Here is a 15766-nt window from a genome sequence, read left to right as displayed (position 1 = left end):
GGTCCAAGAGTGCCTGCAGAAACTTACCAGTGACAGAAGAAGCCATGTCTGCGGTTTCCCTAACTTGAATCCACTGAGAAGATGGAAGGGACTCCAAACAGGGCTGTCAGCAAATAACCATGAGGCTCTCCTAGAGTAGAGCTGTCACTAAAACTGTGTCCCATGCAATACTTGGAACCTATCTATGCTAAAACTATATTCGTTGTTTATCTGAAATGCAAATTTAACTGGGTGCCTTCTATTTGACTAATCTAGCAACCCCATCGGAGGAGCCAAGCAAGCTACAGGTGCAGCAGTGTTTATGAACATTTAGAAATCTAATAGTGTGCATCTAGGCCCTGAAACTAAGTATGCAGTGAAGCAAATCTGTGTGCAGGTGTAAGAACATTCTAGACTTGGGTGATGGTCTTCTATATGATTATAGCAGGGAGCTCTTAGAAAACTACGCAGCTCCCTCTGAGTCCACCTGCACTAAACTGCCCACAGATGACCCGAGAAATCAGATCAACAACACGGTGGAGGTCAAGCCTGACATGGGAATGGCTAAAAAGCACCCAGGTCAAGTTAGGCTGAAGCAAAGCTTGGAAAGGTGCGGTCAACCACTCATTTGTTTCCAGTGTTGAGCATCAGGCTGACAAAGCATCCCTCACCCAGAACTGCCCCTGTCTCTGCCAGGCAGTGCTGCTATCTCATCCCTCACCCAGAACTGCCCCTGTCTCTGCCAGGCGGTGCTGCTATCTCTTTGGCAGTCACTGAAAACAAACAAACAGACAATACCCACAACCATCCTGTCTTGGTATTGCCCCTGAACTGGGGAGGAAGGTGATCTATATGTAGGCTTCATCAAGGGGGGGAGAGGGGTACCAGCACTAGTTCTTCCAAGAAATGATTAGAAGAGCTGCTGTTCAGGGCAGGTACAGTTGGGGCTCTGCCATTTTGGGTTTTTAATCACCATGAGGCAGTCAGGGCAAGTCTATCTGCTCTCTAGCAGTGTTTGGATAAGGGCCTGCCCCACTCATACTTCTGGGGGAGCGGGAAAGGAAACCCAAAGGAGGCTTGAGTCCTGAAAAATAAAAGCTGTTACATACACCCAACCACTCATTCACACACACAGACACATGTACCTTAGAAATTTCACTGTTTATCAAGCTAGGAATCAATTTTCAATTAGAGTTCTTAAGAGAGAGTGGGAAATTAAGTAAAGGTCATAACATTTTGAGATCAGAGATTTGCCTCAGTGAGGACAAGTAAAAGTTATGAATTTGCTAAAAGAAATAATTTGTCAGTTGGTTCATTTGATTTCTCAATGAGCACACCTCCTGCCAAATCTAATTGTAAGAAGGGTCACCAGGGAGAAAGCAAAGGACTCATGTTACCTTCCGTCTAAATCCTCGATATCTTTTATGAACAGGCCTCCTTGGTGCTTGCACATATTCTTGCATGCTCGCAGGTGGCTCTTACTTTTATATAAGATGTAATCTTTGCCAGTGCTCTTATTTCGAACAAAATTGATTCCTTCCTTGAGATTGGCAACTTCAGCAGGTGAGAGACACAACAGGATCTCAGTTGTTTGTTCGATGCTATGAAAAGGCAAACATTTTGAGAGGAAAGAGTGATACTGTTAGGCTTTAAGAGAGAACAATTTGGCATTGACACCTCAAAAACCTCTTTTTTATTAAAATACTTTTTAAGGCCATCCCTCCAAGTACCCAGGCCGGGTGGCACCTGACAGTGAACTTTCTCCCCTCCTTTCAATGTCCATCCTACTTGTTGAGGGTTTATCTCCACTTTCCCAGAGAGCTCATGCCCCTCTCACTTGCCTGCCCATGGTCTGTCGTTGCCTCTCTCTGGGTATTTTGGAAGAACGGCAGTTGCTTCTTCAGCTTCTATGACTCATTCGCTCCCTCAAGGCATTAGTCTGTGTGGATAAAGAGGGTGTGGGCCCAGCTCAGCATTTCCGTCCTACGGCTTCCTCCTCTACCATATCTCTCTTAGAAGCCGAATTTTATATTTAGTTTCAAGAACCCAGTCTGCTCTCCCCACCTCCATGCTTTTGTCTCTGCACCTGCTCTCCTTTGCCACTGAGAGTCATCCTTTAGGTTCAAACATAACTCAATCATCCCCTCCTTGGATAAGCCTTCCGAGCTACCCACCACCCCCCGACCCCCAGGTCAAGTCTAACACTTCTTTTTTTTTTACTTTCCAGAAGACATTGAAATTTATTCTTTCTTTTTCTTTTAGTGAACATCCATCATCTCATATAGAAACAAAATTAAAGATAAGATGAGAACTCTTAGTTGATCTACTCAACTTTCATATATAATGTACAGTAGTGTTAGTTATGTTGATCCTGTTGTACACTACATACTCAGTACTTATTTATCTTACAACCAGAAGTTTGTACCTATTGATCACATTCATCCAAATCCCCTTCTCTCCACCCCCTTCCTCTGGTAACCACAAATCTGATCTCTTTTTCTATGAGGTTTTTTTTGTTTGTTTTTAAAGTATAATTGACCTACAACACTATGTTAGTTCCCAGGACACAACACAGTGATTCGATATTTCTATACATTTAAAAATGATCACCATGATAAGTCTAGTTTTCATAAGTCTAGCACTTCTCAATGTGTATTACTATTCTGTAGAACATTATAACCTAGTACCAGTGCACTGCCCTGCTTACTTGCACATAGATGCTTTTAAAAACACTCTATCTCTCTGCTTTTCTCTTCCCACCACTTAGCAGACTATCTTTAAGAGCTAGCTACTTAAAGATTGAACCAACTGCACTCAGTCTGAGTAATTTATAAAAAGCTCTAGCAGCAAAGCATTTGATCTCTCATATTTTTTCAAGGAAAATACAAATGTTACATTTCTCAAACCCCAATCTTTAAACAAACTCTTGTTATGATGCAACTCTGAATCATAGTGGAATATAATTTTTGCCAAGAGGGATTTCAAAATAACTTTTGGTATATCCATGGTATGAAATCTGGGTGCATGTTTAATTCTACATTCCACTCCAAACCAAAAGTGGTCAAAATTCTCTTCATGTGTTAATTTAAAATTGATTTGGAGCTCATGTACATTTGTGGCACTTTCACTTTCATTTTTGGAAGTACTGCAAATTTCTCTTTTTTTCTTAAAGATCAGGTTTTAATTAATTAATTAATTAATTGGCTGCGTCAGGTCTTAGTTGTGGCATGCGGGATCTTCCATTGCGGCGCACGGGCTCCAGAGCGCATGGGCTCAGTAGTTGCGGCATATGGGCTTAGTTGTCCCATGGCACGTGCGATCTTAATTCCTTGACCAGGGATCAAATCGGTGTCCCCTGCATTGCAAGATGGACCACCAGGGAAGTCCCACAAATTTCTTAAACAGGAAATTAAAATAATGTAAAAAACACACCATAATAGAAAATAATAGGGAAGCTACTTCCAATTTTCAACTAATAAGGCAGAGCTCTATAATTGAGTATGATCCATTTCTTCAAAGCAGATTCTCATTGTCACTTCTGTCCCAAATTCCTGGTAATTCTGTTCACAGTAGACTTGAAATGTTTCCAAATATATGTTTTAAATGTATTTGATAGAAAGGATTCCATGTAAAGCCTCATGAAGTTCTTTTATCTTTGTTCTTACGAGTACAAATATCTGACACCAAGCCAAAGCAAGCACTGAGGCAATTTCTGGAATAATTAGCCTAAAAGTGTAAAAAGGAAACCTTTCTAAATATTTTGTTTTACTTGATTGAATGAACCAGTTAGCCAAAGTTCTGTGTTAGATTCTAAGGCTTTCCATGCACTGTGTAAAGCAGGTTGAACTAACTACATCTTTGTTTATCAATTCCATGAAAACGTATATTGGAACCTAAAGCAAAATTTTAAAATGTGCACTCCTATATACATGCTTTTGTGTATTTTTTAATGGTTAGTTTTTCCCAAAAGTCAACTTTTAAAACTATTAAAAATTGGATTGGATTCCATTAAAATCAGGAAAGTAAAATTATAGTCAATTCTGGTTTGGGTATAAATAAAATATTTAAACTAAAATGATGTGAGTTTTAGTACACCTACTTTTCAACATTTCATTATTTTTTCAAATACTTTAATGTTGGTGAAAAAATAATCATTAAAAAATACACAAGGGCTTCCCTGGTGGCGCAGTGGTTGAGAGTCTGCCTGCCAATGCGGGGGACACGGGTTCGAGCCCCGGTCTGGGAAGGTCCCACATGCCGCGGAGCAACTAGGCCCGTGAGCCACAATTACTGAGCCTGCGCGTCTGGAGCCTGTGCTCCGCAACAAGAGAGCCCGCGATAATGAGAGGCCCGCACACCGCGATGAAGAGTGACCCCCACTCGCCGCAACTAGAGAAAGCCCTCGCACAGAAACGAAGACCCAACACAGCCATAACTAAATAAATAAGTAAATAAAAAAATTAAAAAAAAAAAAGAAGTAAAAGATACTATTTAAAAAAAAAAAATACACAAAAGCATTTATATAGGGACATACATTTTTGCCTTTTGCCTCAGACTTGGTGGCATGGCCTTGCCATGCAGCATCCTGTCTTTAAAATTTTGATATTTTGTTTGTCATGAAATTTTGGCTTTAGTTTTGATTTTTAAAAATATTATGTTAATGATATTCATCTTGATTATATGCATCTCATGAAGCCAGGAATCCTCCAGAAGTTTAAGCTCTGAGAAAAAGGGCTAGAGGAAGAAAAGGCAACTCACTCAGAATTGTCAATTTATAAATGCATTTTGCTACTCATAATTTCTTAATTAGATTAGTTTTGTTTTAAATGGGAAGATGTTCAGTATTCTGTTCACAGGGATGTAAACTCCATGAAAGCTGAGATATAAAGTGTCTGTCACATGGTAGGTGCCCAGTAAATATCTGGCTAATGAAGGAATACACTCACAAGAATGAAATATGTACTCCATGTAGACAAATGATGTGAAAATGCTTCCAAGGGTCACAGATCTGTTAAGGGAAAAATCAAATTAATGGCGCATACAAGTTCTGAAAAGCAACTTAAGGGAACTCCTTGGTGGTCCAGTGGTTAGGACTCAGCAGTCTCACTTCCCAGGGCCCCAGGTTCAATCCCTAGTCAGAGAACTAAGATCCCATAAGCCACGTGGCACAGCCAAAAAAATAATAATAATAATAAAAAGCAACTTAGGAGGGTTGTTGTTGTTGTTGTTGTTTTTAATCCCATGAAAAAGCAGAGGGTACTTCCTCATTTATTCAAATCATCTTGTTTGCTCTTTATTATGGTTTTGAAATTTTACTTTTTCATAGCTAATTCTTAGATATTTTACAGCTGTTGCTGCCATTGTAATTGGTATCATTGTAATTTTATTTTTGGATCAGTTATTCTTGGTAGAGAGACGTAACAAATTTTTAAAAAATTGCTTTACTGCACTTTAATTGTTTTACTACATTTAATGTAAAACTGATCATCTTAACCATTTTTAAGCATAGATTTCAGTAGTGTTAAGTATATATGCATTGTTAAGTGCAACAAAATTCCAAAATATTTGATCTTGCAAAACCAAAACTCCATACTCATTATACAACAACTCCCCATTTCTCTCCCCCCGCCAAGCCCCTGGTAACACCATTCTACTTTCTGTTTCTATGAATTTGACTACCTTAGCTACTTGATATAAGTATAATCATACAGTATTTGTCTTTTTGTGATCGGCTTATCTCATTTAGCATAATGTCCTCAAGGTTCATCTATAGTGTAACTAACATGTACTAACAGGATTTCTTTCCTTTTTAAGGCTGAATAATATTCCAGTGTGTGTGTGTATCATATTTTGTTCAGAAAATATTTGCAAAAGATATATCTGATAGAGGACTGTTATCCAAAATATAAAAAGAACTCTTAAGACTCAACAACAAGAAAACAAACAACCCAATTAAAAAATGGGTCAGAATGGGGAGTGGCCAAAATGGTGGAGTAGGAAGAACTTGAGCTCACCCCCTCCCACGGGCACACCAAAATTGCAACTATTTACAAAGCAACTATCAATGAGAAAGACTGGATGACTAGAAGAAAAGATCTTCTACAATTAAAGATATGAAGAAGGAATCACAATGAGACCAGTAGGAGGGGTGGAGACATGGTATAGCAAGACTGGCCAACACCAGTTCCAGGAAACCTTTGGCTCCTCACCAGTGGGTCAGCACTAGCCCTGGGACCCAGCCTCACCCACTAGGGGGCTGACACCATCTCAGAAACCCTGCAGCTCATCAGCCACCTGCCCTGGGATCCGGCCCCACTTGCCAGTGGGCCAGCACTGATTTGGGACTCCCTGGGGCTCTGTAGCCAGCAGCCCCATGACTCAAGCCAACTCAATAGCTGGCAAACTCCAGGACACCTCAAGGCCCTCTACCCGTGGCACTGGATCTGGACCCACTCACCAGTGCTTTAGCACTAGTTCTCGGATCACCAGGGCTCTTCAGTCAGCCGGCCTGTGACCTAGTCCTGCCCATTGCTGGCTGAAACAGCCCCATGACAACTTGGGCCCCCCCAGGCAGCCACCCCAGGCTCTGGCCCTACTCACTAGTGGGTCATCACTAGCCCTGGGATCCGGCCTCACCCAACAGGGGCCTGACTTCAGCCTCTGGAACATTACAGGCCCTCAGCCAGCTACCTGGGAATCTGGGCCCGCCCGCCAGTAGTCCAGCAGTAGCCACAGCACCCACCAGGGCTCTCCAGTTAGCCTCCCCGTGCCCCAGCCTCACCCAACAGCTGGCCACCACCAGCTGCAGGACACCTTGGGCCTGGCGGCCAGTCACCCTGTATCCAGCCTCATCCACCGTGAGACTAGCACCAATCCCAGGAACCCCGTGGTCCCACAACCAGCCACCCGGGACCCAGTGATCAGCTACCCTATACCAAGCCCTTTGGAACAGCTGGCTGACACCAGCTCCAAGACATGTTGGGCCCCTCAGCAAGCCACCCTGAGATTCGTCCACACTTTCCAGTGGGCCAGCACTAGCCCCAGGACTCCCCGGGGCTCTACAGCCTCCTGACCCAGCCCCAGGCAATAGCTGGCTGACACCAATTCTAGGATATCTTGGGCCCCTCAGCCAGCTGCCCCAGGATCCAGCCCTCCACACCAGTAGCCCAACACTAGCTCCTGAACCCTCTGGGGCTTTGCTGTCACCTGCCCAGTGTCCCAACCTCACCCAACACCTGGCTCACACCATTTCCAGGATACCTTGGACCACTCAGCCAGCTGTCCTGAATCTGGCTACACTCACTTGTTGGCCAGCACTAGCACCAGGAACTGGTCTCACCCACCAGCAAGCCAATATCAGCCTTGGAAACCTCACAGCCTTGTAGCCTGCAGCCAGCCACCCTGGGACCCAGCTCCACCCACCAGAGGTTCTGCACTAGCCCCAGGACTCCCTAGGGTTCTGCAGTCAGCTGCCCCTGTGACCTACCTCTGCCCACCAGCTGGCCAACACCAGCTCCAGGACACCTTGAGCCCCTCAGCCATCTCAGGATCTGGCCTTACCCTTCCATGGGCTGGCAGCTTTCTCACTAGGTGTGGTCTGGCACCCAACTGGGCTGCAGACCAGCCAAGCCTATCAGAGTGCCCATAGTAATAAGCTCACCCCAACAGTAGGGCTCAGGCAACCAACATAGAGGGCACCCCTAGAGCATAGCTCCTGTGACCAAAGCGGTGTGCACTGCTGGGCCCCATAGGACATCTCCTATATAAGGCCACTCCTCCAAGATCAATAGTGTAACTGACCTACCTAATACCTAGAAATAAAAACAGAGAATTCAGCGAAATGAGGTGACCGAGGAATATATTCCAAACTATGGAATAAGATAAAACCCTGGAAGAAGAACTAAATGGAATGGAGATAAGCAATCTGCCTGATAAAGAGTTTAAGTTAATGATCAAAAAGATGCTCAGGGCTTCCCTGGTGGCGCAGTAGTTAAGAATCCACCTGCCAATGCAGGGGACACGGGTTCGATCCCTGGTCTGAGAAGATTCCACATGCCGTGGAGCAACTAAGTCCATGTGCCACAACTACTGAGCCTGTGCTCTAGAGCCCATGAGCCACAACTACTGAGCCCACATGCCACAACTACTGAAGCCCATGCACCTAGAGCCCATGCTCTGCAACAAGAGAAGCCACCACAATGAGAAGCCCACGCACCACAGCGAAGAGTAGCCCCCATTCATCACAACTAGAGAAAGCTCGTGCTCAGCAACAAAGACCCAACTCAGCCAAAAATAAATAAATAAATAAATAAATAAATAAATAAATAAATTTATCTTTAAAAAAAAGGATGTTCAAAGAACTCAAGAGAAGAATGGATGAACAAAATCAGGAGTTAGAAGTTTTTAACAAAGAGTTAGAAAATATAAACAAGAATCAAATAGAGCTGAAGAACACAATAACTGAAATAAAAAATACATTAGATGCAACTGGGGACACAGTTCTTGAGGTGCTAGCCTACTGTGTTCCCTCTTTGCCTGGTAAAGAAATAAAGCCACTCTTTCTTTCTCCTCCATAAAAAAAAAAAAAAGAAAATTAGATGGAATCAATGGTGGATTAGATGATACAGAGAAATTGATCAGTGAACTGGAAGACAGAGTGGTGGAAATCACTCAAGCTGAACAGAAAAAAAGAAAAAAAATTGTTTAAATGAGGACAGCTTAAGAGACCTGGAACAACATCAAGCATCCTAACATTCACCTTATAGGAGTCCCAAAGGAGATGAGAGAAAGGGACAGAAAACATATTTGAAGATATAATAGCTGAAAAACTTCCCTAACTTGGGAAAGGAAACAGGCATTCAGGAAACACAAAGTGTCCCCAACAAGATCAACCCACAGAGGACCACACCAAGACACACTGTATTTAAAGTGCCAAAATTAAAGATGAAGAGAGAATATTAAATCAACAAGGGAAAAGCAACTAGTTATGTACAAGGGGAATTCCATGACTATCAGCTGACTTTTCAACAGAAATTCTGCACTCCAGAAGGGAGTGGCACAATATATTTAAAGTGATGAAAAAACTTACAACCAGGAAAACTCTACCCGGCAATGCTATTATTCACCTTTGAAGGGGAAATCAAGATTTTACAGACAAGCAAAAGCTAAGAGTTCAGCACCACCAAACCACCTTTACAAGAAATGTTAAACGGACTTCTCTAAGTAGAAAAGGAAAGGCCACAACTAGAAATATGAAAATTATGAAAGGAAAAATCTCATTGGTAAAGGCAGAATACCGAGAGGGTAGTAGATAAACCACTTATAAAGCTAGTAGGAAGGTTAAATGTCAAAAGTAGTAAAACCATCTATATCCACAATAAGTAATTAAGGGATACACAAAACAAGATGTAAAATATGGTGTCAAAATAGAGAGAGGTGAGTAAGAAAGCAGAGTTGTTAAAATGCATTCTAACTTAAGAGATCAGCAACTTAAAGCAATCGACCATATATATAGATTGCTATATATAAACCTCATGGTAACCACACAACAAAAATCTGTAATGGATACACACACACAAAAGAAAAAAGAACCCAAACATAACACTAAAGATAGACATCAAATCACAAGGGAAGATGGCAAAAGAAGAACTACAAAAACAACCAGAAAATAATTAACAAAATGGCAATAAATACATACCTATCAATAATTACTTTAAATGTAAATGGACTAAATACTTCAATCAAAAGACATAGAGTGGCTGAGTGGATACAAAAACAAGACCTATACATATGCTGCCTACAAGAGATTCACATCAGATCTAAAGACACACAAAGACTGAAAGTGAGGGGGATGGAAAATGGTATTCCTAGCAAATGGAAACAAAAAAGAAAGCTGGGGGAGCAATATCAGAAAAAATAGACTTTAAAACAAAAACTGGAACAAGAGACAAAGAAGGACATTACATAATGATAAAGGGGTCAGTTCAAGAAGAAGCTATAATGATTGTAAATACATATGCACCCAACATACGAGCACCTGAATATGTTAAGCAAATATTAAAATAGAGGGAGAAATTGATAGTAACACAATAATAGTAGGGGACTTCAACACCCCACTTACATCAACGGACAGATCATCCAGAGAGAAAATTAGTAAAGAAATGCTAGCCTTAAACAACACATTAGATCAGATGGACTTAACAGATATATAGAGAACATTCCATCTGAAAGCAGCAATACACATTCTTTTCAAGTGCAAATGGAACATTATCCAGGATAGATCTCAGGCTAGGCCACAAAACACGTCTCAGTAAATTTAAGAAGACTAAAATCATATCAAGTATCTTTCCCAACCACAACACTATGAGGCTAGAAATCAACTACAAGAAAAAAACTGCAAAAAACAAATACATGGAGGCTAAACAATATGCTGCTAAAAAAACCAGTGGGTCACTGAAAAAAATCAAAGTAGAAATCAAGAAATACCTGAAGATAGGCTTCCCTGGTGGCACAGTGGTTGAGAATCTGCCTGCCAATGCAGGGGACACGGGTTCGAGCCCTGGTCTGGGAAGATCCCACATGCCGTGGAGCAACTGGGCCCGTGAGCCACAATTACTGAGCCTGCACATCTGGAGCCTGTGCTCCGCAACAAGAGAGGCCGCGATAGTGAGAGGCCCGTGCACCGCGATGAAGAGTGGCCCCCGCTTGCCACAACTAGAGAAAGCCCTCGCACAGAAACGAAGACCCAACACAGCCATAAATGAATAAAATTAAAAAAAAAAAGAACCGTGTGCTCTGACATATCTCAAAATGGTTCCTTTAAAAAAAAAAAAAAAAGAAAGAAATACCTGAAGATAAATGAAAACAAAAACATAATGATCCAAAATCTATGGGATTCAGCAAAAGCAGTTCCAAGAGGGAAATTTATAGGAATAGAAGCCTATCTCAGGAAACAAGAAAAATCTGAAATAAATAACCTAACCTTACACCTAAAGGAACTAGAGAAAGAAGAACAAACAAAGCCCAAATTTAGTAGAAGGGGGGAAAAAATCATAAAAATTAGAGCAGAAATAAATGAAATAGAGGCTAAAAATATAGAGAAGATCAATGAAACTATGAGCTGGTTATTTGAAAAGATAAACAAAATTGATGAAAATTAGCCAGGCTCATCAAGAAAAAGAGAGGGCTCAAGTAAATAAAATCAGAAATGAAAGAGAAGTTACAAACAATACCACAGAAATAAAAGGATCATAAGAGATTACCAAGAACAATATATATGCCAATAAAATGGACAACATAGGAGAAATGGACAAATTCCTAGAAATGCACAATCTCCCAAGACTGAATCAGGAAGAAATAGAAAATGTGAATATACTAACTACCAGTGATAAAATTGAACCAAAAAAAAAAAAAAAAAAACCTCCCAACAAACAAAAGTCCAGGACCAGATGGCTTCACAGGTAAATTCTACTAAACATTTAAATATGAGTTAACATCTATCCTTTTCACACTGTTCCAAAAATTACAGAAGAAGGAATGCTTCTGAACTCATTTTACAAGACCTGCATCACGCTGATACCAAAACGAGACAAAGATACCACAAAAAAAGAAAATTACAGGTCAAAATCACTGATAACATAGATGCAAAAATCATCAACAAAATATTAGCAAACTGAATTCAACAACACATTAAAAGGATCATACAACATGATCAAATGGGATTTATCCCAGGGATGCAATAATGATTCATTTTCCACAAGTCAATCAATGTGATGCACCACATTAACAAATTGAAGAATAAAAACCATATGATCATCTAAATTAATGCAGAAAAACCTTTTGACAAAATTCAACATCCATTTGTGATAAAAAGAAAAAAAATTGTCAACAAAGTGGGTATAGAGGGAACATACAACATAATAAAGGCCATAAATGACAAGCCCACAGCTAACATCATACTCAATGGTGAAAAGCTGAAAATATTTCCTCTAAGATCAGGAACAGGACAAGGATGCCTACTCTCACCATTTTTATTCAACACAGTATTGGAAGTCATAGCCATAGCAATCAGACAAGTAAAAGAAATAAAGGCCATCCAAATTGGAAAGGAAGAAGTAGAACTGTTAGTGTATGCACATGATATGATACCAAAACCCTGTAAATGCCACCAATAAAACTACTAGAACTCATCAACGAATTCACTATAGTTGCAGGATATGAAATGAATATACAGAAATCTATTGTGTTTATATACACTAACAATGAACTATCAGAAAGAAAAATTAAGGAAACAATCCCATTTACAGTCATGTCAAAAAAAAAAACCCTAGAATAAATCTAACTAAGGAGGTAAAAGACCTGTATTCTGAAAACTATAACACCTATGAAAGAAATTGAAGATGACACAAACAAATAGAAAGATAAACTATGCTCATGGATTGGAAGAATTAATATTGTTAAAAATGACCATAGGACTCAAGGCAATCTATAGGTTTAGTGCAATCACTTTCCAAGATACCAATGGCATTTTCCACAGAACTTTAGTAATACATATATATATATATATAAGCCTCAATAATTCCACTTCCAGAAATATATCCTAAGGAAACAGAGATGCACATGACAAAGATAATCATTACAGAATTATTTATAACAAAATTATATTATAACAAAACATACAACACAACCTAAAGTTCTAGCAATAGGAAATTGGTTCAGTAAATTACGGTATATTAACACAATTAAATGATAGGCATCATTTATAGATCAATGTTTAAGGCTATTAGAAATGCTCCTAATATAAAATGAGAAAAAAGGGATACTGAAGTGTATATACAGCAAATCTCTATTTAACAAAAAAATTTAATAAATATAATTTTTATGAAAAAGGGTAGAGGAATACTCTAAAATGTTAAATGTATTTCAACAGTTGATTAGATTATTTTCTTTTGTTTATCTGTATTTTCAATTTTTTTCAAAGCATTTATTTCAAATTATATTGCTTATGTAATTTTATTAAATTATATATTTAATATATAAGAAGAAGAAGAAATTAGGCAAGTCAAAAAATTTAATGAGCTTCTTACAGAAGACTCTAAAAATCATTAATATAAAATTCTTAAAGCACTGGCATGACTCAGCAAGACAGAAAATCAATGAAGTAACTTAATTAAAATAAAAGGTGTAGTCAAGATTAAAAGCTTCAGCATACACCAGTCTCTGCAACCTGTTGCAAGTGGCATGCCCAAGTTAGGAAGAGCAAACCACAGGCAGCTGCCTACCTTGCCTGGGGGCCGTACTCAGGGCTCAGAGTCTGGTGATGGCCCCTGCCCCATGTCCATAAATACCAGCAGGGACCATGGCCTACCCTGCAGAACACTCAGCAGGGCTCACCCTGAAGCATCCGAACAAGCTGGACCCAGGCATGATGAGCTCACCTAGTGATCTAGTGTGGCCTAGTCAACAGACAAGGCAGGTTCCTCAGTTCTCTGGAGTCTAGGCTGAGAGCAAATTTCACTCAAAAGTGAGACAGTGGAACCATGCTACAGTAAGTACAACCCCCTCGGGGGTAAATAACAACTCCAGGACTGGCAGATTGACACTGTGTCCTCCCTCAGGATAAGTTTCTATTCAAGGAAGATCTGGAAACTAAAAAAAAAAAAAAAAAAAGTGAATATAAATTCTCAGTTTTTATTACAGGATCTGCTAGTTGACTAGGAAATTTTCCAAATACTTAAGAAAACATATCAACTGGGTGAAGGGGAGGGAATATCTTAATTTTGAAAGGGCCTCATTAGCCTACTAGAATTCTTTGAATGGGTAAAAACAGTATGATTACAGCAAAACTAGTAGACAGAATTTCTATAGACTTTAAATGCCCAAATTCCACCAAAAAACAAACCAAAATCCCCTGAATTCCACAGAACTTGGGCAAATGTTATGGTGTGTGGGTCTGTGTGTTTGTATGTGTGTGTGTGTGTGTGTGTGTGTGTGTGTGTGTGTTTATGTGACTGTCACTTATGGGGAACCATGAAACAGTGGAGTTTTGAAACTCATTGACCAGTTCTGGACTGGAGCTTAATGCTTTCATAAATTACCTAGAATGGTAGTTCCCAATCTACATATTGTTCCCAATGACCAGCCATTAAAAACACCACTATTGAATGAGGGCCAATAAAAAATTAATTTAAAACGGAGGTCTATACTCAAAACGCTTTAGTAACCAGTGATCTAGCAGAAGAACATTAGGCTGCGAGCTTCATATGGGAATCTTTCATCACTGCATTTTCCATTAGGAACTGAATAAATATTTGTTGAACCAGTAACGTGAAACCTTCAAGATTGCAAATGGCCTTCACGCTGTTCCAGAAATCAAAATGAGAAATTGAGAGACAAGTTCTCATGAGGCTGTATGAATAGGCAAAAGAGCAACAGGCAAATATGAAGAAACATTTGGGAAAAGTAATTCCAATTATACTTTTAGAATAATGGGTTCTAAGCTAAACTATTTAATAAAAAAGCACCAGCTTAGACAATTCCCTTAAGACATCACATTGCATGTTTCATTACAAAAGGCCATTAAACACTGAGTGTTACCAGAAAGGACACTGGAAACAAAATGAAATTTGTTTATTCAAAAACCACTCAGTTTCCACAGCTAGATATGCTGTGCATTTTGGGTTCCCGACACCATAAGGAAGACATACCAGAGTTGAGAGAGATCCTGAGAAATGAGATTGAAGTTATAAAGTAGATGGAAGGGCTTTCTAGTTAGAGCCTAAAAGTTAGAACTCTTTTATTCTGAAGAGATGAAGATTTAGGGGACAGGGGAAGCATAAATGGAGTACAGGTTTATTCATCAAACTTCAAAATATTAGAGAGGAGAGGGCAGCATTTTGAAGTTTGAAATAAAAGACGTAGGCAAATAAAAGAAGATTTTATCCATTAGTCAGAAAATACACAGTAGTTGTTTCAGGTAAAATATATAAATGTAGTAACATCTACACTTATTCAAATCTAGAAGGTTGTTTTTTTTTTTAAGGCTCTGAGAAAGTAAGAACAAGAAAAAAAAAAATCATTTAGGAGGTTGAGGAATCCCAAGAAAGAATATAGACTGACAAGAGAATCTAACTGTTACAAATGTATGAAACAACCTAACTGAAGTGGGTGAGGGGAAAAGTGCTGGCCAAGTATCTTTGGAAATGAATGGCGTCTGTAAGATTAGAGGCACAAGGAGCTGCACATAGGAACTACTATAATCTAGTTGACAAAGCTATTTTGCGTAGGGATATGGGTTAGCAATTCTGATACTTTTCTACATGTATACTGGAACTGCATAATAAAATACATGGACAACAATGGTGAGAGCCAGCTTTCTCATTGTTGGAGTGGGACTCAATAGATAAGCAAGGGGATGAAGCTAGAATGATCAATGTGGTAATGGAGTACTCAGAGATAAATATATAGCCTTGGATGTGAATACTAAAAAAGAAAGGCTAAAAAGCATCCATCTCAAGAATGTTAAAGGGACTTCCCTGGTGGCGCAGTGGTTGAGAATCTGCCTGCCAAGGCAGGGGACACGGGTTCGAGCCCTGGTCTGGGAAGATCCCACATGCCGCGGAGCAACTAGGCCCGTGAGCCACAATTACTGAGCCTGCGCGTCTGGAGCCTGTGCTCCGCAACAAGAGAGGCCGCGATAGTGAGAGGCCCGCGCACCGCGATGAAGAGTGGCCCCCACTTGCCGCAACTAGAGAAAGCCCTCACACAGAAACGAAGACCCAACACAGCC

General features: G+C 40.0%; 1 protein-coding gene across 1 annotated transcript in view; it reads right to left on the bottom strand.

Annotated features, from left to right (window-relative positions):
- Nucleotides 1–15766, bottom strand: part of LOC102997685 (cytidine monophosphate-N-acetylneuraminic acid hydroxylase) — a 269255-nt gene that overhangs the window by 54354 nt on the left and 199135 nt on the right. Inside the window, exons 4-5 of the mRNA XM_057554267.1 lie at nucleotides 1821–1918; nucleotides 1377–1580 (exon numbers count right to left, since the gene is read on the bottom strand). Coding sequence (XP_057410250.1) covers nucleotides 1377–1580; nucleotides 1821–1828 — 212 coding nt within the window. The 5' untranslated portion in view covers nucleotides 1829–1918. The remainder of the gene's footprint in view (nucleotides 1–1376; nucleotides 1581–1820; nucleotides 1919–15766) is intronic.

The sequence above is a fragment of the Balaenoptera acutorostrata genome, chromosome 10 (genome assembly GCF_949987535.1).
Source record: "Balaenoptera acutorostrata chromosome 10, mBalAcu1.1, whole genome shotgun sequence".
Taxonomy (NCBI): Eukaryota; Metazoa; Chordata; class Mammalia; order Artiodactyla; family Balaenopteridae; genus Balaenoptera; species Balaenoptera acutorostrata.
This window is presented reverse-complemented; position numbering and strand designations above follow the sequence as displayed.